Source organism: Polistes fuscatus, unplaced genomic scaffold, assembly GCF_010416935.1.
Source record: "Polistes fuscatus isolate 324 unplaced genomic scaffold, CU_Pfus_HIC Scaffold12, whole genome shotgun sequence".
In the NCBI taxonomy this organism is placed as follows: domain Eukaryota; kingdom Metazoa; phylum Arthropoda; class Insecta; order Hymenoptera; family Vespidae; genus Polistes; species Polistes fuscatus.
This window is the reverse complement of record NW_025113020.1, coordinates 4,804,003-4,826,391: the sequence shown is the minus strand read 5'-3', so window position 1 is coordinate 4,826,391 and position 22,389 is coordinate 4,804,003. Positions and strand designations below refer to the sequence as shown.

General features: G+C 29.7%; 3 protein-coding genes and 2 long non-coding RNA genes across 6 annotated transcripts; 2 read left to right on the top strand and 3 right to left on the bottom strand.

Moving 5' to 3' along the window:
- On the bottom strand, positions 1-1,284 carry LOC122513294. Its single transcript, XR_006302710.1, has 2 exons — positions 1,215-1,284; positions 1-189 (listed from the first exon to the last, which is right to left on the bottom strand). It is a non-coding gene; the product is annotated as an uncharacterized LOC122513294 (long non-coding RNA).
- Positions 1,285-1,437: 153 nt separating this feature from the next.
- Positions 1,438-16,853, top strand: LOC122513292. The gene is made up of 13 exons (XM_043629577.1): positions 1,438-1,525; positions 1,621-1,703; positions 5,840-6,006; positions 6,212-6,248; positions 7,561-7,730; positions 8,101-8,274; positions 12,285-12,500; positions 13,119-13,401; positions 13,850-14,224; positions 14,436-14,659; positions 14,744-15,005; positions 15,081-15,618; positions 16,197-16,853. Exons 3-13 carry the CDS (start codon positions 5,938-5,940, stop codon positions 16,750-16,752), a joined length of 2,904 nt encoding a protein of 967 aa, XP_043485512.1. The 5' UTR covers positions 1,438-1,525; positions 1,621-1,703; positions 5,840-5,937; the 3' UTR covers positions 16,753-16,853.
- On the top strand, positions 8,607-9,251 carry LOC122513293. The gene is made up of 2 exons (XR_006302709.1): positions 8,607-8,674; positions 8,798-9,251. It is a non-coding gene; the product is annotated as an uncharacterized LOC122513293 (long non-coding RNA).
- A 603-nt stretch (positions 16,854-17,456) lies between the features above and the next one.
- On the bottom strand, positions 17,457-19,252 carry LOC122513406 (vitamin K epoxide reductase complex subunit 1-like protein 1). Its single transcript, XM_043629744.1, has 3 exons — positions 19,071-19,252; positions 17,838-17,935; positions 17,457-17,719 (listed from the first exon to the last, which is right to left on the bottom strand). The coding sequence occupies exons 1-3, from the start codon at positions 19,250-19,252 to the stop codon at positions 17,499-17,501; spliced, it is 501 nt and encodes a 166-aa protein (XP_043485679.1). The 3' UTR covers positions 17,457-17,498.
- Positions 19,253-20,533: 1,281 nt separating this feature from the next.
- Positions 20,534-21,837, bottom strand: LOC122513405 (SUMO-conjugating enzyme UBC9-B). Of its 2 annotated transcripts, none has more exons than XM_043629741.1 (5): positions 21,735-21,837; positions 21,564-21,633; positions 21,116-21,199; positions 20,750-21,012; positions 20,534-20,650 (listed from the first exon to the last, which is right to left on the bottom strand). In XM_043629741.1, exons 2-5 carry the CDS (start codon positions 21,627-21,629, stop codon positions 20,584-20,586), a joined length of 480 nt encoding a protein of 159 aa, XP_043485676.1. In that variant the 5' UTR covers positions 21,630-21,633; positions 21,735-21,837; the 3' UTR covers positions 20,534-20,583. The 2 variants fall into 2 exon arrangements, with proteins under 2 accessions (XP_043485676.1, XP_043485678.1); XM_043629743.1 differs by having other exon boundaries at positions 21,778-21,796.
- Between the last annotated feature and the right edge of the window lie 552 nt (positions 21,838-22,389).

Here is a 22,389-nt window from a genome sequence, read left to right as displayed (position 1 = left end):
TTACGGCGATTGAGTGAACTTTTTATTTTATTAAAAAAGGTAAGATCGTTTTACAGCGAATAAAAATGGATTCCAGGATTCGTGTCAATTTCGCTCGACCGTTTTTGGTTGTCCGGACAAACTCGACGAATCCTTATTGGTAAAACTCGTCTTTTCTACTTTGAGGATGTGGGTCACAAACTTGTCTACCTACATACATACATAAATATTTGTGTACTTTGTACTGCATCCAACAGTATCACCAGCAACGGCAACTCAAGTTTTTACATTTCTTTTTTCGTTTTTCTCAAAAGAATATTTCAAGGTCTATCGAATTTCTTATTTTCTTTATTTTCCCTTCTCACACTTTGTTCCGACATGAAACAACAATTCCTGACAATTGTGTTCGTCGCGGTTGATCTTTAAATTCATCTATTGTGTTCGCATTTTTTCATACCGGTCATTCAAAATTGAAATTTATTTACGCGACCAATCAAAAGAATACACGTAACGTTTGTTTCCATTTTGGAAACAAGACTAACTTTAAATATTAACTCCGGGCTCACATAAATTTTGACCGTTGACAAATTCTTGACGAATTTTATCGTTCGTATTTGTTCCCAATAAACATTCGTCAAAAATGTTTCTCCTTAACTCTCGAGATATTTCATTATTTCTTTTTCTTCTTTTTTTATCGTAAAATAAATATTTCAAACAATACAATCTTATCGATCTTTTCAAACAGTACTCAGTTGAATTGAGATAGTCTAGTGCAAACATAAAACATATTTCTAATACGTTTTTACTTCCTTTTATGAGCAAACGTAGAAAAATCGGTAAGACTTTGAACTAAACAAAAAAAAAAATGTCGCGAAAGATATTTGCAATTCTTTCGTCATTGCGTCAGACACAGGATGCAATTAATGTTAATGAATGATTGTTTTTATTATCAATGCCATTAGTCGTGTCGAATATAAATTGTTCATTACCAGACCAGAATAAAACAACCTATCGCGAATGATTTTACTCGTGTACCTATTTGTTTTGAGTTTGAAAAAGAAAGTATAATGATTCCTAATCATTATGGAATCCCGAAAAGTTTGACTATGATTTAACGGTATGTCTAAAAACGGAACGAGCTGAATGACATATTAATGACGTCATTACACACACGCACAGAGAGAGAGAGACACACACACACGTGTTCGAAGTAAATAAAGTATCGACCCACTGACCGATTTCATTAAAATCCCTCAGGGCTCGGATCCAACAGGTTGTTCGACTTGTAATTCGCGATTCGTGAACACGCGCATGCGCGATTTTTGATCGGTGATATTAACGGTGATTGGTTAAGAATAAATCGGCAAGGAGGTTCGTGCGAATTCGCGGATCTTCGGGTCTTATCGGATTCGGCTCGCGCGGGTTCCGTGGATTCGTCAGAAAGTACGCGGTCTTTGCGGACAGAACCGCGGCCGCTCCGCAAGCCACGCAATTAAACAATAAGCGGGAATTGATTTATTTTCAATTATTTCCCACCAACGTTCGCGTGTGTTCATTTTTATTTTAATTATATTTTGTATTTTTTATAAATAAATATTACAAAAATTAATATTCTTTTTTCTTTTTTTTTTTTCAAAACAGTTGTGCCGGTTACGTGAGACACCGTTTTAATTAATTGTTTTTCTTTTTTCTTTTTTTTTACCGATCCACGATCGAAGCAACAGGTGAGTCGAAACTATGATCCGTTGTTTGTTGTTTTTTGTTTTTATTTTATTTCAATTTGAAATTTGAAATGAAAGATGGAGGATTGTTTCTTTTTTTGTGTTTTCGATGCGTTTAGATTTTCAAAGAATATTCGAGAAAATTGATCTATCATTATTTACCGGTTAACTTTTCCTGCCAAACGATAGGATATTGTCGGCCGGTTACATAATCTAAACCGTGTACGAGAAAACGATGGGAATCTTCTCATTGCATTCAATGCGAAATACTGACACGTTCGTTTTCTAAGTGACGACACGTTTCTTTCAAACTATCACGTATATCACGATCAATTTTATTCCGGAATAAAATTGACTATATAATTATTGTTTGGAAGAAACAAAAATGTAAATATTATCAAATCTCTAACAATAATAAGATAATTATTTATATTGAAAATAATTTATATAACTAATCGATTAATCTCCGTGTAAAATGTATAGAAAAACATTTACGAATAAAATTACAAACGTTACATTACAAAATAGAAATATATAACAATAAGTCTGTGCCAAATTTACGATATAATTTCAAATGATTTTCATAAATATTAGAAGAAAATGTTTGCCACTTATTAATTCGTTTAACTGTTATTTATCTGAATTTAATGAATTTATAGAAAAAAAAATAAAAAAAAATGAAATAAAAAATATGTTTAACCAAGTTCGATCAACATTTAACGATTAGAGTATATAACATTTATTACAAATGGCGGCGTCCTTGATGGGTTCACGTGTTCGGTGTCGCACCCATATCACCCACGACAGTCATCCCATCCGAATGTCCACCTGCGTGCTCCGCTTACAAATAAATCTCGTTGTTCGTCTTCTACCGCGCATTCAAATCACTGGACCTTTCCTATTCGACGACAACCATGCTGATTTTAATTCGTGATCAAAAAATCATCACAAAACAATCAACAATCAACAATTGTTTGCATTAATTAATACACTAAAAAAAAAAACAAAAAGAAAATATAATTAATAAATTAATAATTTTAATTTGTTTTAACCATTTTTCTTCGTTAATTATTTTCATTTTGAAATTATAATTATGGACAATTATACAATTAATTCGATCAATTGTTATAATCGATCGTTTATATTTTTTAATAACAATTTTATATTTCAGTTATTTTACTTATACAGTTTAATTCAATGGGAGGAGAGGGGGGGGGGTAATAAAACACAGATGTGTGTAAGTACGTAAGTGAAACACGAGTTAAAGAATAGTAAGCGCATCAATTACGTCGAGTTGAGTAATCCAACACTACTACTACTACTATTACTACTATTATTACGAAGCTCGCCCTCGTAAAAGTTATTTAGTTTGATTCGCATGACGCATTTCCTGACGTCACTTGCATATCCTAACCATAACAAGGTATAAAACTCTGACACACACACAATTTTTAACGAGATTATATTTTCAAATTAAATTTGTAAAGTGTGGTGCAGCAGTAGCGTGACATTTAATAAAATAATTGATATAATTGTAGTAATTATACACTACAATCCTTCCATTCGAATTTTATACATTTTGATTTAATCGCAGGATCGTTCTTTTTTGTTTCTTTTTTTTTTAAACGATACGATTAAACCTGAATGTTTCGTGAATATTTTTGGAAATGTATCAAAAAAAAAATATAAAAGAACGGTACAATTAGTAGAAAAAAGAAAGAAAAAAAACAATAAAAAATATGTGAACACTTACGTACCTGTCCCTGGCACGACAGGGAGAGCACGTGCGTAATTTAAACCGCAAGGACGCTAGTGTACATTGGCGTAGAAATCATTTATTTATCTAACCTGAAAATCTTTTTAAGATATACACGATATTTTACTTGATAATTGTATATAATTATAATATACTTTAAATAACTAATATAGATAATATCTTAATTTTGTAATTATCTATTTGAAATTAATATAATTAGTGCTTGAATTTTTCTCATTTAACTGCATTGTAATTAATTTCAAACAAATATCACATCGTTAAGAAATAAGTGGCGGCCATGTTGTATTCGTTTAAAAATGGAGGCATGTTTCTCAAGTAATTAATACAATTTATAATATAGATCAATGAAATTCATTTTAATAAATAAAATGAATTAGGAATAATTTCATATAAATTAATGTGAATAAAATATAGAAAAGAAAATATACTAATATAAAATAATTAAAATAAAATAAAATAAAATAAAATAAAATAAAATAAAATAAAATAAAACCAAACAAAACAAGACAAAACAAACCAAACAATAAAAATATAAATAGATATAATAACGTAATATACTACAATAATAAAACAATATTAAAAATAAATCCTAATGAATAAAATAAAATAAAATAAGTGTAAGGATAATGAAAGAAAGAGAAATATTTAATGAACGATGATCTTATGTGATAAGTTGGATGGGAAAATATACGAATGTATTAGAATGCATTAGAATGCATTAGAATGCATTAGATGGTTCGTTCCAAGTGATCGCGCCAATGTGATCGAAGGATCGAGCACTCGATCGTGGCATACGCATGTCTTTAAACCATCTCAATATCGTATCACAATCCATATCGAGGTGGCCAAGACCACAGGCCCGCGTGCTGCCTGCCCGCGTACCACTTGCGGCCTTCGACTTCCATATAAAGTCTCTTCCGATGAATTATTACGTCTCCCATCAATGTTATTCCTGATGAGTCTGCCTATGATCCCATGAAAATTCCAACAATTATTTATACCTCATTAACAAAAAATCAAATAATCAAATTTGGACAATGCGAACAATGCCTGACCCCCCCAACTTTTCTTTGCCATTTTATGAACCTTTGATAATTGATTTATAACTCGAAAAGATATTCTACGCGTAGGAAAAAGTGTGTACTTTAATTTAATATGAGAGTCATTAAAATCTATTCACTTTTAGTATAAAAAATATTTACCCGAACTTTTCAAAGAAACGGCAAAGTTGGTACAATTTACATCATTGGATTCACCGACATTTTCTGCACTTTACATTTGATTTTTATAACTCTACAAAGTATTCTACGCGTAGAAAAAAGTGTGTACTTTAATTTAATATGAGAGTCATTCAAATCTATTCACTTTTAGTATAAAAAATATTTACCCGAACTTTTCAAAGAAACGGCAAAGTTGGTACAATTTACAGTATTGGATTTACCGACATTTTCTGCACTTTACATTTGATTTTTATAACTCTACAAAGTATTCTACGCGTAGAAAAAAGTGTGTACTTTAATTTAATATAAGAGTCATTAAAATCTATTCACTTTTAGTATAAAAAATATTTACCCGAACTTTTCAAAGAAACGGCAAAGTTGGTACAATTTACAGCATTGGATTCACCGACATTTTCTGCACTTTACATTTGATTTTTATAACTCGACAAAGTATTCTACGCATAGATAAAAGTGTGTACTTTAATTTAATATGAGAGTCATTAAAATCTATTCACTTTTAGTATAAAAAATATTTATCCGAACTTTTCAAAGAAACGGCAAAGTTGGTACAATTTACAGTATTGGATTCACCGACATTTTCTGCACTTTACATTTGATTTTTATAACTCTACAAAGTATTCTACGCGTAGAAAAAAGTGTGTACTTTAATTTAATATGAGAGTCATTCAAATCTATTCACTTTTAGTATAAAAAATATTTACCCGAACTTTTCAAAGAAACGGCAAAATTGGTACAATTTACAGCACTGGATTCACCGACATTTTCTGCACTTTACATTTGATTTTTATAACTCTACAAAGTATTCTACGCGTAGGTAAAAGTGTGTACTTTAATTTAATATAAGAGTCATTAAAATCTATTCACTTTTAGTATAAAAATATTTACCCGAACTTTTCAAAGAAACGGCAAAATTGGTACAATTTACAGCATTGGATTCACCGACATTTTCTGCACTTTACATTTGATTTTTATAACTCTACAAAGTATTCTACGCGTATTCTATAATTTTTCTTCATATATTCTTTATTTATTTTCATCGATTTGCTATTAAATATACTCTGACAATTCTAACAAAACTCAATTGAAATTAATTTGAAAATCTTATACGTTCGCATTTACAGATTTATCGCTGGACAATAATAAATTTTCCATTAACGAAGAAAAGTTGGAATATTAGGAAAATAATTAGACCAAGCAAAGTTTAGACCATGATTTTGTGATGGAGGTCATTTCGACACGAAGATACGAAGTTCGTCCACCGCCCACGACAAACCATCATGGAATCCTCGTAAGTATTTTTACATATATGTACACGCAACAAGCGTGATCGTCAAACGAGATTACACAAACAAACAAACAAACAAAAAAAGAAAAAAGAAAAAGATTAATTATTCTTGATACGTTGTAACCAGTTATCCACGTTTTTAAACATAACTTTCCACCTTTGTTTTTTTTTCCTTGTCTTTTCTTTTCTTTTCTTTTCTTTTCTTTAGGTCGACCCTGAGAATTCCGTGGCATTGGTCAAAGAAGGTAAACATTTTGTATTATTATACTACGCACGGTTCGTTAATTTATGTAAGATGTAATTTTTTATTTTCAAAGTGTTCTACTCGAGCCTACTTTTTTTTTTCTTTCGCAAAATGTTTTTTTCTTTTTTTGGTGAAAGTTAATTCCAGTTAACAATAAACAATTGACAAATGAATTTAACAGTAAGTTCATACAATTCAATTAATGTACGATAAATTGGATATTGTTGATCTTATTTTATTTCTGATTTAAATCTGAACTGAATTCGATCGGATAAGATTGCTATGAACAACGACCAATCATATGCAGGAGTCTAATTGGGTTAAGAGGATTAACAGATATTCAATATTATGTATATCAGCTTAAATGAAATCTAATATAATTGTGTCAATAAATTCTAACTGCAATTGGTGAACTTTAACGAATAGTTTATGAAATATTTCATTAATTAATAAATCGGTATCACAATATTAACGGAAACAAATTATCAAACACACATTTGATCATAGAATTCAATTCTAAAATCATCCTTCTTCAAGTGATCGAATATTTAATATATATTGTTAAGAAAATGATTTAATATATTATTAATACATCACAAATTTGATTAAAATTGACTTTTCAAGTAATTATCGTTGTTACAGAAAACAAATTATCAAACAAATTTGATCATACAATTCAATTCTAAAATCATCCTACTTCAAATGATCGAATATTTAATATATATTGCTAAGAAAATGATTGAATATATTATTTATTATTATATTTATTAATTTATATTAATATTATTATATTATATTTATATTATATATTATAATATATTATAATACATCAGCAATTTGATTAAAATTGACTTTTCAAGTAACTATCGTTGTTACATTTTATAGGTTATGAATCGATCATATTTCTTATAATTGTGAATAGAATATTTCAAAGATATTGATGACATCAGTTAATGAACAGTTTAGAAATATCAAACTAAACATTCTTTAACAGTTACATCCTTAAGTTCATAGAAAAAGATGATGAAAGAAACACGAGTGGTAACTTCCGATCGTTATCGGTTTTACTTCTTGTGCAGTCAAGTCTGAAGTTATCCGTGAACGCTATACTTAAATGTTACTACAAAACGTTTATTATTCTTTTCTTTTTTTCTTTCTTTCTTTTCTTTCTTTATTTTCTTCATCTCTCTAACATCGGTTTATTTTTAGTACAGGAAATGAACTTTTGCAAGACAATGAAGTTTAACAAATGTTATTCTTTCAAAATGGCTATTATAAAACTTACATTAGTTTTGTTATTCCTGTTAAAACAGAAGAATGGGAGACACGTAAGAAGAAAGAAATCACGACTACGAGACAAATAGAGACAAGAGTTAAAAGACAAGTTGTATTGGAAGATGGCGAAGTTGTCGTTGATTCTGGGCCATTTGTTACCACGAACACTACCGAAGATGTTGAACAACAGGAACACACTACGGAAGAGGTAAAAACAACATGATCTATAATATAAGTTTTATTGTTAAATTGATCTTCGATTGGGATGAAAAATAATTTAGAAAAAAATACGAAAAAACTTTTTCCCCGTACTCTAATAGAAAAATAAAAGTGAAAAGAAAAGGGAGGAGGTGGACGGGTGGGAGAAGAGAGAGGGATTTTATTATTTTTTTCTGTACGATTTGCAAAGATCAAGAATAACGCGTGACCTTGTATAGGAACAAAAAAAAATAATAATAAAATGATTTGACGATAATAAATCGCGATGAATTTGAATTTGTTCGTTGGAATGCAGATGACGTTTAACGATTCGGTTATGTTTGAGAGAAAATGTGTTAAAATAAAGGATTTTATTTTAGAGAAAAACGACTGGGGATCAACCGCAAGAGGTCGAATGGCCGGTAGCTGGGAAAGAAACAACTGACGGAATAGTTCAAAAGGAACTTAACGAAACTGTTGTCAGGAGTCGTGAGGAGATTGAAGAAAGACTTGAAACTGAGGATCGTCAACAACTTGGAGATATCTCCGACGAGGTATTATAAAACCTGACAGATTGTATATTATCAATTTCATTTTGTTTTTTTTTAAGGAATTGTAGGAATATGAATACCAACAATTGTCGTATTTGTTCATAGTTTGATGTAAAGGGTTTCACAATTGCAATTGACAGACCCACATTCTCAATTTCACGTGTTACAGATTATTAACACATTCATATTCTCAATTTCACCTGTTTTCTTAAAGAATTGCAGTAATATTGATACAATGAAACTCTGCAATTGTTGTATTTGTTCACAGTTTGGTGTAAAAGGTTCACAATTGCAATTGATACATTCATATTCTCAAATCCACTTGTTTTCTTACAGAATTGCAGTAATATTGATGCAATGAAAACCAGAAAATGTCATATTCATTCATAGTTTGCTATAAAAGGTTTCGCAATTGCAATTGACACATCCATATTCTCAATTCCACCTGTTTCCTTAAAGAGTTGCAGTAATATTGATGCAATGAAAACAAGAAAATGTCATATTCATTCATAGTTTGCTATAAAAGGTTTCACAATTGCAATTGACACACCCATCAAGCTGATACAACAATAAAACAATCTTTATAATTATGAAAAGTTTACTTTTAAATTCAGGACAGGTTCGAAAATTGCATTTAACACTTTGGATATTCTGTATTCCCACCCATCCTAGTAACTTATAATAATAACAGTAATTCTCATATTTCTTGGAATATTGTTTAAAGGGCTAAGTAAAAGGTCGAGAATTGCATATTTTTTTTTCCCAATGAATTCATTCGCTTTGCTCGCTTTCACAACATCTTCCTCATGAATGCCTTCGTAACGATTATTCCCCCTTTTCTCTTTCATTGCTCACGATCAGCAATGCAATAGAAAATGGTACACACTTTCCAATAATACTGAAAGTAATATCTTGCCTATGAATGATCAATCAAATCAAATAACAATAGAACAATAATAAACAACAATAATAATAAGCAATTAAATCATTTTTATCGTAACATCAATTAAAATTCTCATCATTAAAATGAAACCATTTCTTTTTAGATGTATGTAAAATGAATTGCAAAAATTCTAATAAGAAAATAAAAGATAATTTTAGGAAAGATCCTAATCGTTTATTAACACAATTCAAACCTAATCTTACAATTAAACATAAATTATTCATCAAGTGAGAATTAATTGCAAATCAAATATGAAGTTTGATGTTATTTATGATAAGAATTCAATTAATAGGATAACAATCTGTAATTATCCTAATTAATAAATACAATAAATTGGTTTGAAGTGTTAAAACAAAAGCTACAGGTGTGCTGATTAGAAAGAAAGATTGGAAATACCGGTAATTGTTGGTGTTGGGTTACGAAATATAAACGATTGGTATATAATACAAATTATTTCGCATATAATTGTTTATAAAGAAATGATAATTAATCATTATGAATTAAAAATTATATGAAAAATGTATAGAAAGAGAGAGAGAGAGAGAATAGAGATGAAAGAATTATCAACGTTGATGTTGTTGATTATTGTCGTGATGATATTATTAAAAATATCATGCAATTGTTTATAATTGTTCTACTGATATTGAAAATAATTGTTTTATTGTTTTTCATAATTGTAAATCACAATTTGGTGTTATATAGTTAAATAGTATTGATTAATATTCTTGGTGGTGTTGTTGTTGGTGGTATTTGTGATGATATTGATGATAATTGTGATATTATTATTAATAATTTTAATTATTTAGTTGTATTACTATTGAAGATAATTATAATGGTATATTTGGTAGATCACAATTTATGAGTATTATTATTTATGATCATTTTGGTTTTATAGTTTGTAATAATTATGTTATTATATTACTAATAAGTATTGTGATATTATTCTCTTAATAGTTGTAGTAATATTATTCTTGATAATAGTAGATCACACAATTGATGGTATTATTATTAATAATAATTTTGGGTAGTATAGTCTGTAATAATTATTATTACATTTTAATATTATTCTCAATAGTTGTAGTGATATTATTCTTGATAATAATAGATCACAATCAATGGTATTATTATTAATAATCATTTTGGTTGTATAGTCTGTAATAATTATTATTACATTTTAATATTATTCTCAAATAGTTGTAGTGATATTATTCTTGATAATAGTAGATCACAAGCAATAGTATTATTATTAATAATAATTTTAATTATATACTGATTATTACCAACAACAATTGTGATATTATATTTGATTAATAATTTGATCACTATCAATAGTATTATATTATTATTAATAATAATTTTAATTATATAATCTGTAATAATTATCTGATTATTACCAACAACAATTGTGATATTATATTTGATTAATAATTTGATCACAATCAACAGTATTATATTATTATTAATAATAATTTTAATTATATAATCTGTAATAATTATCTGATTATTACCAACAACAATTGTGATATTATATTTGATTAATAATTTGATCACAATCAAAAGTTATAATTATATTATATTTAAAAAATTTATTATTAAAATTTTTTTACTATATAATTACAAAAATTATAATATTATTAATAATAATTTTGATATTAATATTAATATATTTTTATTTAATATTATTAATATTATTAAATATATTAATATTTATATTAATATAAATAATTTTTATATTAATATTATTAATATTAATATAATATTTATATATTATATTATAATATAATAAATTAATATAATAATATTTTTTGATTAATAATTTGATCACAATCAATAGTATTATTATTAATAATAATAATTAGGATTCTATATTTGACGATAAAACTGTAGTATTGTTATTTATAATTATTATGATGATATTATTGATGGTAGTAGTAGTAGTAGTAGTTGTTAGTGATATTTGTGATAATGTTAGTGGTGTACGGAGAGGGGGAAAAGAAAAATCTCATTCCTCTCTCTCTCTCTCTCTCTCTCTCTCTCTCTTTCTTTCTATCTCTCTTTCTTTCTATCTGAAGGTATAGAAGTAAGTAAGTAGATGTCGATGATCTCTCTCGATTTTGCTCTCCCTTCACCCAATAGTAACTAAGGAAGAAGGAGTACGAACGAGATGCCACGACCGCAGTCGCAGCAGCTGTTTCGTCGCGGTTCGTTCGTCTGTCATAAATGGGCGCTTCATCTAAACAGATATTTTCTGCTTCTTCTTCTTCTTCTTCCTCTTCTTCTTTTTCTTCTTCTTCTTCTTCTTCTTCTTATTTTTATTCTTATTTATTTCTTCTCATACATTTATTTCTCCGTCAAATCTTATAAATTTTCTTTCGTTATTTTAGACAAAATTTCGTTTACCGTTCGAATTTATTCGCACAAAACGTGTAAAATGTGATCTTTCTATTTCTATTTCTATTTCTATTTCTATCTCATTCACTTTCTCTCTCTCTCTATCTATCTAAAGAAGGATAATAAACGCATCGTCATCGTTTTCACGTCGTTGAGGAGGTGGTTCGCAGTCGTTCGTCAAGGTCAACTTACGTGCGAAGGTCGGGAATCGTTTCTGTTGCGACACACACACACACACACATACACATACATACACACACTTTCTCTTTCTATCATTCGCGTTTAATTTCACCCCCTCCCTTCATTTTTTTCCCTTTCATATTTTCTCTTCCATTATTTCTATTGGTATTTTATTGGAATAATATTGGGGGAGAGGGGAGGGGGGGGCTGAGTGATTTCAACGAGTGGTTGGTTTGTCGTCCCTCCATAACCCGGCATTGAAATTTCCGCGTTTTAAATCGTTTTAAACCCCTCGAACTGTTCGTTTGAAAATAAAAAAAAAAAAAATAAAAAAGAAACAACAGATAAAATAATAAAAATTAAAATTGCAACACTCGGGGTACGGGGTGGTGGGGGCAGGAAAAAAAAAATAAAACAAATAATTGCATTAACTTATTTTTGTTTTTTTTGTTTTTTCTTAATTGTACGTGTGAATTTTGTTTGAAACACCAACCAACAGGCATACCAAAAAGCTGTTCAAAGTAATCGTGGCGATCTGAGAATAGCATTGGCCGAATCGACGAAACAAATTGCACCACAGACAGGACCAAGGATATTGCAGCATACCACCAGGTCGAACAAGGTCATCGACACTGAAAAGACCCTGGAAAAACAGGAACTCAAATCCGATGGGCTAATTGTTACGGAGAAAAAGAAAACTGTCGAGCACGAGGAGGTAAACCAAGACAAAAAAATATACTAATCCCCCTGGACCCCCTCCTCTCCTCTCCTCTCCTCTCCTCTCCTCAACTCTCCTCTCCGCGAGAAAGAAAAAGGTATAAGGAAAAAGTGATGAAACGAAATAGAAATCGTGTTTTCAATAAGTAATCCAAAATCCTGACGATCATTCTACCGTGAAAATGGTACTACTTATCTTTCTTTTTTGTTTCTTTTTTGTTCCGTTGTGTTTTTATAATATACGGGTAACCCTTTTCTATTAAACACGGTAGATAAGTTCCTAGAAAATGCAGTGTTTTATATATGAGACCTAGATTATTATATTTTATTATTATTATATTATTATATTTCTTTCACGTTGTGTGTGTGTGTGTCATTATTTGAAGGTAATTTAATTTTAAAAAGTATATTAAAACAAAAATCATGTTATGCAGTGCTGTAAAAGTTTGTTGTCGCAATTTTATTATTGTTAATTAGAACGAAACCGTTGTTTTTATTGGAGGGTTCCCTCCCTCCCCCCCCTCTTGTAATTTATAAATCACGTTATAGGATTCCGTGTTGTAAGAAGGTTATTTTTAAATTTGTATTTTTTTGTTTTTGTTTTATTTCGTATAAGATCAACGACGACGAAGTACCGGACGAGAACGGTAGCGTCAACGACAACGACGAGGACGCAGTTTCGGAAATTAAAAAGGAAGGTACTCATAGGTTTATCAAAAAACGCGAGGAAGACGTTGTCGATTACGTCTCGGGTGGTGAAAAAATCGGACGTGAAATGCGTTACGTCGCTGAGACGACGGAAGGCGAACGAATCGGGGATTGGTCGTCGTCCTCACCCCCACCCCCACCACCAACACAATCGACCAATATGAGAACGACTAGGATTCATAAACATGCTGGTAAATAATTTAATTGATATGATCATATATTCTATACTTTTTAACATGTTTCTTTGTATTATTGTTATAAATTGTTGAGTTAACGTTTTCATCTATAGCATTTTTGTTATCAAATAATTTTAGATTGGAATACATTTTGTTTTTTGTGCTTTAGTTATATTATGTATATAGTTAAACTATACACCTTATTTTTTGTTTTAATAATTATAATCTTCGTATTATTTTAATCATTGCAAGGAAATAACGTCAGAAATGTGAACATAAAGTATTCTAATTGGGATAACACGATATAAATTAATTATTAATTATTTTATTTGGCCACCCGGTATACGATAAATTACCAAAAAATAACATTCTAAATAATTAGTATATTTTAAATTGATAAAAATGATTCGTTGATATATTTTTAATCGAATGAAATTTGTTGAAATGTATGAATTTATTGAAGGTTTTCCAGGAGATTGTACGCAAACGGCAAGGAAGGATGCATTAACGAAGAAACCATTGGATTTGGAAGAGGAAGACGAGGCAAGGAAATTCGAGACATCGAAATGGTTAGAAAGTCACTTTGGTAGCGAGTCTCGTTCATCGCACGGTTCCATAGACGCTGATGATGGTCCTTTCATACCTAACACTAATACCAGTTACATACACGTCACGATGAAATCCTGCAATCCTGCAAGAGAAAGGGATTATCAGAACGTAAATGCTAATCGGCATCAACAACAACAACAACATTCAGCTACCACAGGTCGTGATTCAAATTCACCGTCTGGATATTTCCATGGTATCAGCGAATGGTCAGAAAGATATCAAGGCAAAGGTACCTAATTAATAAATATTAATTCAATCATTCGAGTTACAGTTCAACATTTCGATATTACGAGTATTTGCAGATCTATTAGATAGATGACGGATATATCCGGCACGCGTATACGCGGATTATTAGACTGATGACGGATACATCCGGCACATGTATTCGAAAATGATTTACGAGAAAAATGATATTAAAATAATAGATATGAATTTTTCAGATAAGGAAGACAATCACGGTAGAACGGGTTCACCGTCATCGCAACATTTGGAAACGTCGCGAATTATTAATGGACATTCTCGGGAACATTCGAAAAATCAATTCGAGTCTACTTACTCGCGTAGTTACGAGTCCGTTAGACGACGGGAACATCAGGAAACTGTTCAAGATGATAAACAACGTACTACACCGTCACCCCCGGCACGTAGGAAACCCAAGGAACAGGTAAGACATTTGATTAGATACCATTTATCAATGAAATCAACGAATTATTAAATTTTCATCGATAATTAATGATCGAAATCATAGTTACATTCGAGAATAGTCAAGAAAACAATTACGAACGAGTCACCACCGTTGGCTAAAACATCCAGCAGTCCAGTTCACGTGGTACAAAGAACGTGGGAAAGTAGAACAAGGGATGTTCAGGAACAACAGACGGTTGAACGTGATGCTCGTAAAAAATCAAACCCGAGGTCCCGTTCGGCATCACCGAAACAAGTTAGGATCGTACGGGAGGATAAGAAAATGAACGATAATTCGACGAACCCGTCGCCACGACCATCTAAAAGTACGTCCAATCACATTTATTGTATTATATTTCATATTGGATTATTGTAATAATCATATATTTTCGTTTGTAAAGGTAGTAGCAATAATCAATCGAAGTACAAGATAGGTGAATCCTTTCGCAAACTCGTTGGCAAATTACGTTCGGCTAGTACAGAAAGGAAGAACAAAAAATTAAGCAATTCTGTATCGCAAGTAACGCAAACGGACGATGACGGATCTACTTATATGCAGTACAACGTAATCGATAAGAATATTCCATTGTTCAACGATCGTGAGATTGAAAATCATCATCGTATACCTGAGAGACCCCCAAGATCACCGAGAAATAGTACAACAACAACCGTGGTGACCAAAGTAACATCGAGTAAACAACAACAACCAATTCGTACGATTGAACGTACGATTGAACGTACGATCAATCGGGAAGATCACATTCCAAAAAACGAGACAACGATGATACAACCACCACCTGTTCAAAGGTATTACCTAGGTGAGGATCCATTCGGTGGTAGCATTTATGGTCGTGAAAGGGGTTACAGAGATGCCAAACGTCCTACGAGAACTCGTCTTTTTACCAAAACAGGAACACCCATCGATAATACTGAATACAGGTAATTCTAAAATCTGTTTAAATAAATCGTCATGGGTTTATGTTACGCAAACATTGTCTATCGGCAATAAGCATCAACAACAACAACAACAGCAAGAACAACAACAACAACAAAATAAAAATTCACACACCTACAGGGAAGGGGGATGGTGATCAGAATAAATAACTTACGAAAATAAAACATAGAACACAGCAACCGAAGTGCTTTGCTTATTTTCTATCGTCTAAGCTGCGATTGAAAAATTAAGGGGGATTTTAGGTGAAGGATGCATGATGAAAGATTTAATTAAAATATCATACAAAACAAATAAACAATAGCAGCAACAGCAGAAGCATGTGTGCATCGGCGGTGGATATTTATCATTCCGTGTATAGATTTGGATCGATCATATCTTGCGTTATTATTTTGTTTGTCGCTTATTATTATTATTATTATTATTATTGTCAATTAGCGATATAATTCATCATGAAAAATGTATTATTCGGATTTGTTATATATTACTTTGTTCTTTTCTATTTTGTTTTTCCTTTGTCGAACGAATTACGTCTCCGTCCGTCGTCAATTGGTGGACACGTCAGTGTCGTGACCAACTCACTCGGCAGGTTTAGCAAATCAACCAGTCGATTGACTAACTCAATTGAGACGGATGATCAATTCAGGAATGTTCAAACCTTACCAAGGAATATGAGGTCCGAGGGTAATGCAAATAATCAACATACCTCGTCATCGTCGTCATCCTCAAGACAACAATTTCTTCAAAAGGCTACCACTACGAATAATTCATCTGGGATAATAACACCATCCAGACAATATGGCAGCATGATTAATATATCCATTAAAAATGCTGTAACATCATCCAAATCATCTCATCAAACACCTTTACCTACGACTACTCAATCTACGCCACCTGCCAAACCTGAAAGAACGTACAAGTCGAATTTAGCACGTAGCAAAAGTTTTAACATAGAAGCTGATAAAAATCTCATGATTGATAAGCCTAATCTTAATTTACCTTACAAATCGAGTCTCCAATTGAATCGTTTGGACGAGACACCACCGTTGAAAAGTCCTGGAATTCTTGCTAGTATCAGTCGTAGTAACAGGGATTTGTTTAAGGATAGTAGAAGAGAGTAAATGTTATAATTGTTTAAATATTACTTTTGTTTTTTAATATTTGTTTTTTCTTTTTTTTTTTTTGTTTTTTTTATTGTAATTTTTTTCTCTCGACGAACAACGCACGTATTCGTAATATTTGTCCCCCGTTGTTTTATTTCTTTGTATATTTATTTTTGTTTTTGTACTGTAACCTTTTTTACATTTTTTCTTTCCTTTTTTTAAGATCTTTCTAAGATAGCATTATAACTGTAAATTATTTTCCTTTTTATCTTTTTTTATTTTCTTTTTTTTCATTAATTTAAAAGACAAATTTGTTTGCAAAGCGTTCCGAATAATAATCCTTTTTTTTAACTTGACTTTTCTTTTTTCTTTCCCTCAAGCATATGCAATTGTGTGCGCGAAGGTTTTTTTTTTTTTTTTTTTTAAATAAAATTTATTCTATCGTAGTACAAATATAATCTTCATTAACAAGCGTTCGACATAGAGATCATCTATTTTTGCGTGTAGACAAAATATGTTAATAGAATGTTTAAAAATAAAAAAAAAAAAACAAAAACAAAAACGAATTTAAAACGATTATAATAAATATGTTTATTAGAATATGTAAAACAAAAAAATTAATGGCGAAATATTTACATATATATATATATATTATATATATATATGTATATAAATATATATGTGCGTGTGTATATCTAAATCAAATGAGATTAAAACATTTGTTTGGTTCAATGATTATTACATTTTATCGCATTGATTTGAAATTATTGAACTTTTTCTCTGGGCTTTTTGATAACTTCTGCCAAAAGTCGTAACTTTTTCAAACCAAGTATTAAGATAATGGCGTTGATGATGTAAGTGCTTATGCAAATTATACAAATACTTCGTAATAAATATAAAATGTATGCCAGATAAATGGAACAGATGTTTGATAAAATTCCTAAGAATACAATCGTGACCACGCTGGAATGTTCGTTTATCATACCTGAAATTCAAGAATATATTTATGTACATATTATTATATTAAATTGTTATATTCATTATATTTTGGTAGAATCGAAATGTAAAAAGATATTAGAATGTTTCAAGAAAAATTTACGTACTCAATCCGCCTATTATAAGATAAAATCCCAAACCGTACAAACTGTTTGGAAAATAAAATGGAGAATTATTTGATATTAATCCTAATCCTTTGCCATATCTGAAATTATATTTATAATTAATTAATTATATATATCGTTATATTAAATAATTGTTTTTTATTTTAATGTTATATTTAGATAATAATATTATTTATATATTATAATTCAGTAATATAAGGTATTAGAACAAAAAAATAATGTTAAAATTACAGACACAGTCGATAACAGTTAATTATTAATAATTAAAAAAAGTTACTAGAATAAGCAAGTTTAAAATTTATTGAAATTCTAGTAACATTGCTAAGGCGATATCGGTAATAGTAGTGCTCTACTTTTATCTTATCTACCGTCGGTAACAGTAATTTTCTACTTTTGCAACACCGACCGTCGGTAATAGTAGGTTCCTAGTTTTAAAAAATTGACCGTTTTTAATAGTAGTTTCTACTTTAATAATATTGACCGTCAGTAACCTTAATATAAAGTATTACAGGCGTAGAGTAAAATAAATTAAAAATTTATTATTACCGACAGTGGGTATCGTAAAAGTAGAAAACTGCAATTACCGACTGTCGATATTTTTCAAAGTAGAAACTGCCGTTGTCGACGGTAAATAAGATAAAGGAAGAGCACTACTATTATCGATATGCTGCTTAACAATGCTACTAGAATTTTAATAAATTTTAAGCTTGCTTATTCTTCTTTAAATTATTAATAACTAAATAAATAAATTATGTATGTTGATAGAGCAATTAGTGAGCAATTAGGAGCACTTATTCATTTTTTTTTGTTATTACGATTTTATGTCAATTTTTTGTGCTAATTAAGAAAACAATCGAATGAAAGTATAATTTATCATACGACTATCTAACATATCGATCTGATTTAAACCACAGTCGATAAGGTCACTTTCTTCTACGAAACATTGATAACCTTAATAACAAAAAAAAATTGGTATAGAAATAACAAAGTTTTGCTTATCTTGCTACATATATAAAATGTAAAATGAACAAAGGAAGAGTAAGAAAACGCACAATAAAGAGCTTAATAACAAAAGAAAAACAAAAAGAAAGGAATTTGTAAAATATCTAAATGTCGATTAAATCTAACGAATATTGAGCGTTCTCAAAGTCATCAAAAAAAAAAAAAGAAAAGAAAAAAGAACTAGAAGATAATATTTAATGATAACCGACTTACCCGGACGTTAATATACTACTGCAACTCATATATTCATTAATATCGCACAAAGCATTATAAGATTGATCACGTTCTTTCGTAGTTTCTACGATGAATGCATAATATGACAAAATCGTGCCGATTATGCAAGAAAAAATCAATCCGGTTGAAAGTTTTCTCAATGATTCTGGCGTAGTAGACATTGTTATTGCAATAATAACACAAAAAAAAAAACAACCGATAGGCCAATTCTTAATCGAACGTTTTTTTAACAATCAAATATAATATTACAATGGGGGAGAATTTTTTATAACACGTATACACACACGCACGCACGCACGCATATACATACAATCATAAAATGAAAGAAAAAAAAGAAATAAATTATAAACCGTGGATATGAAATATTTGAAACGTTAATACGAAAATAATTCAACCGACGATGTTTCCTTGAGAACGTCTCTCAATGTTATGAACACTGTAAATTGTTCTTACGACGTTATAATCACAATAGATGATTCATATGCGTTGATAAAGAGGGGTTTTCGGTATCGATTTACGTCAATTTACATTAACTTTGCATATGCATTTGATCTAAATAGGTTGTTTATCGAATCTTTGATTATCTGAGCGAGAAAAGAACAAGAAAAAATAACCTGAAATTAAAATTTCACTTTCAAAACACTTATACACAAACACACAGAAATACACACGCGCAGAACACCGATTATACTTTTTCATTTTCATTTAATTTATAATTCGCTTATATTACTATTGAGGTATTATAACACACGTTACGAAATGATTTATTATTTTTTTCTAATTTTGTACATTATTTATTATTTCATTTTTTGGATGGTCTTATGTTAAACTAATAGGATTACTATAATCATGGAGAAATATACTTACATATAAGTATTTTTCATTTGCGATTATAATGCATAAATACTTGGTGTTTGATATTACAAGAGAGAGAAATAGAGAGAAGAGAGAGAGAGAGAGAGAGAAACTTATTACTTAATAATCCTTACTGCTATATCATCCTAATAAATGTAACAATAATTAATAAAATTAATAGGTATTTTTGAATCTTAATAGACCGTTCTTCGAAATCAAAAAATACCATAATTCGTATTATTCTAACGCTTACCAGTTATTCAAAGATTTATTATTATTATTATTATTATTATTATTTTTCTGTTCATTTTCATTTTCCATATAACACAGCAGCAGCAACATTCGATACAAAATGAAAAAAAAAAGAAAAGAAATAAAAAACAAGAAATAAACCTGACACAAATAAATGAATTTGAACAACAATCGACTCTCTGACGATGGTAAAATTGTAAATATATAATTTATACAATTATCGCTATATATTGAATCATCTTTTTTCTCTTTGTTTTTTCTTTTTACTTATAAAAAAATATTTATCGAATCATCAACTAAAAATAATGTTGCTAAAGATGAATTAGATGTTGTTGTTATATTAACACAGTTGTCATTCGTGTTAAATATAAAATAGATATAATTCTTATTCTTGCGGTGCCATTGCTCGTGCTTGCGCTCTTACTCGTTTCTCATATTCCAAGCGATTTTGACTGTAACCGATTAAAGAAATGATATTAAATGATTATTCGTGTATAATACATGGAGATTGATATAACATATACTTATTATTATTTAATTTGATTGCGAACCAATAAATAGTGTAAGCTTCCGCTTGAGCCGGATCTTTCACGTTTGGTTCATTGAGCAGATCTTGAATCCCTAAAAGTATTTGTTTAATTGTTATTGCAGGTCGCCAGTCTTTTTCTTCGTCGAGTAATGATAAGCAAACTGTTCCAGATGGATAAACATTTGGATGGAACAACGGTGGTTCAAATTTGCATTTTGGTGGACTGGAAGGATAATCATCTTTAAAGATCATACGTAATTTGTATAAACCACCTTCCCAGGGTGTCTGCAAAAATTCACACACAAGAAGAAGTATAAATAAAAATTCAAATTTTATATATTTAAATGATATATATATATATATTAATTAAATATTGTAAGAAGTTTACAGATTTTTTTCCAGGTATTGCGCATTCCCAACTCATCAAGTTGAGCGTACCATCTGGATTTTTGGTTGGCCTTGCCACGAAACCCTTAAACGATAACATAAATTATATTCATTATATGATCTGCGTGAAATTACTTTGACGTACTAAAAAATATAATTATGTAAAATATATTTACATATATTTGGGAAGGGGACAACATTGAAATTGTTGTTATATTAAGTTATTCATTTATACAATGCATACAAACAAATATTTGTTTTTTTGCACATATGATAAGTAAGGAAGTAAAATGGGGAGAAGAAAAAAAGGGCGCCTAATTTGTTAATTGTTCTCAAGAGACACAATTTATAAAATGATTATTTAAAATGAATTTTTCTCACAAATATGCGATATGAGATGAAAATTGTTTGTTTAACAATTGCATTGAGTATATAATGAAAATACATACAAATGGATGATCCTTTCTCCACGCTTTACGTTCTTCGGCTAATCTTGCTATCGCAATGCCAGACATTTTTCTACAACAAAGTCGGCACTTTATTTTATATAATTATAAGAGAGAAAAAAAAAAGAGATTAAAAAAAGGTTAAAAAAATTGTAACAGGCGGGAAACGCGTACGACGTTCTGCCGACCACACTGACGATTACGAATATTTTTTTACTTTTAATCACATCCACCAATTTTTGCGTTGAATCCGTATTAATACCATCGAATTGTGCTGTATTACAAAGATAACTAACGTGTTCCTAAAAACTATGATCTTGAACTGCTATTTTGAATTCACGTTAAATGATTGGGTAATCATTCATTTTGTTGTAAACACTTTTGACGAATCGCGTTATTTTCATGTAGAAAATATTGTATTATAAGTTTTGGACAAATTCCTAGGTCAATGACCACTCGAATGCTATTATCAATTTGTCCAGCACGTTCATTGGTTCTTTACCATAATTCTAAACAATAAGTAAGCTTGATAAGTCGTTTTTATGAAAATTATTTTTCATAATAGAATTAATTATATCGTTTCGATATATAAATAATAAATTTTCAATTATAAACTATATGTTAATGAAAAAAATTATCAATAATTCGGATTATCTTCTGTTGGTAATAAAGTATCAAATTTCTTGGACAAGTTTTAACGGAAATGACCAATAAGAGACTATTAACAAATTATGAATAAATTACAAATATATTATTGTTAGAGAAATCATTTTTTTCAAAGTGTAAAATATATATAATTATATTATTTTAAATCTATTTTTTTTTAATT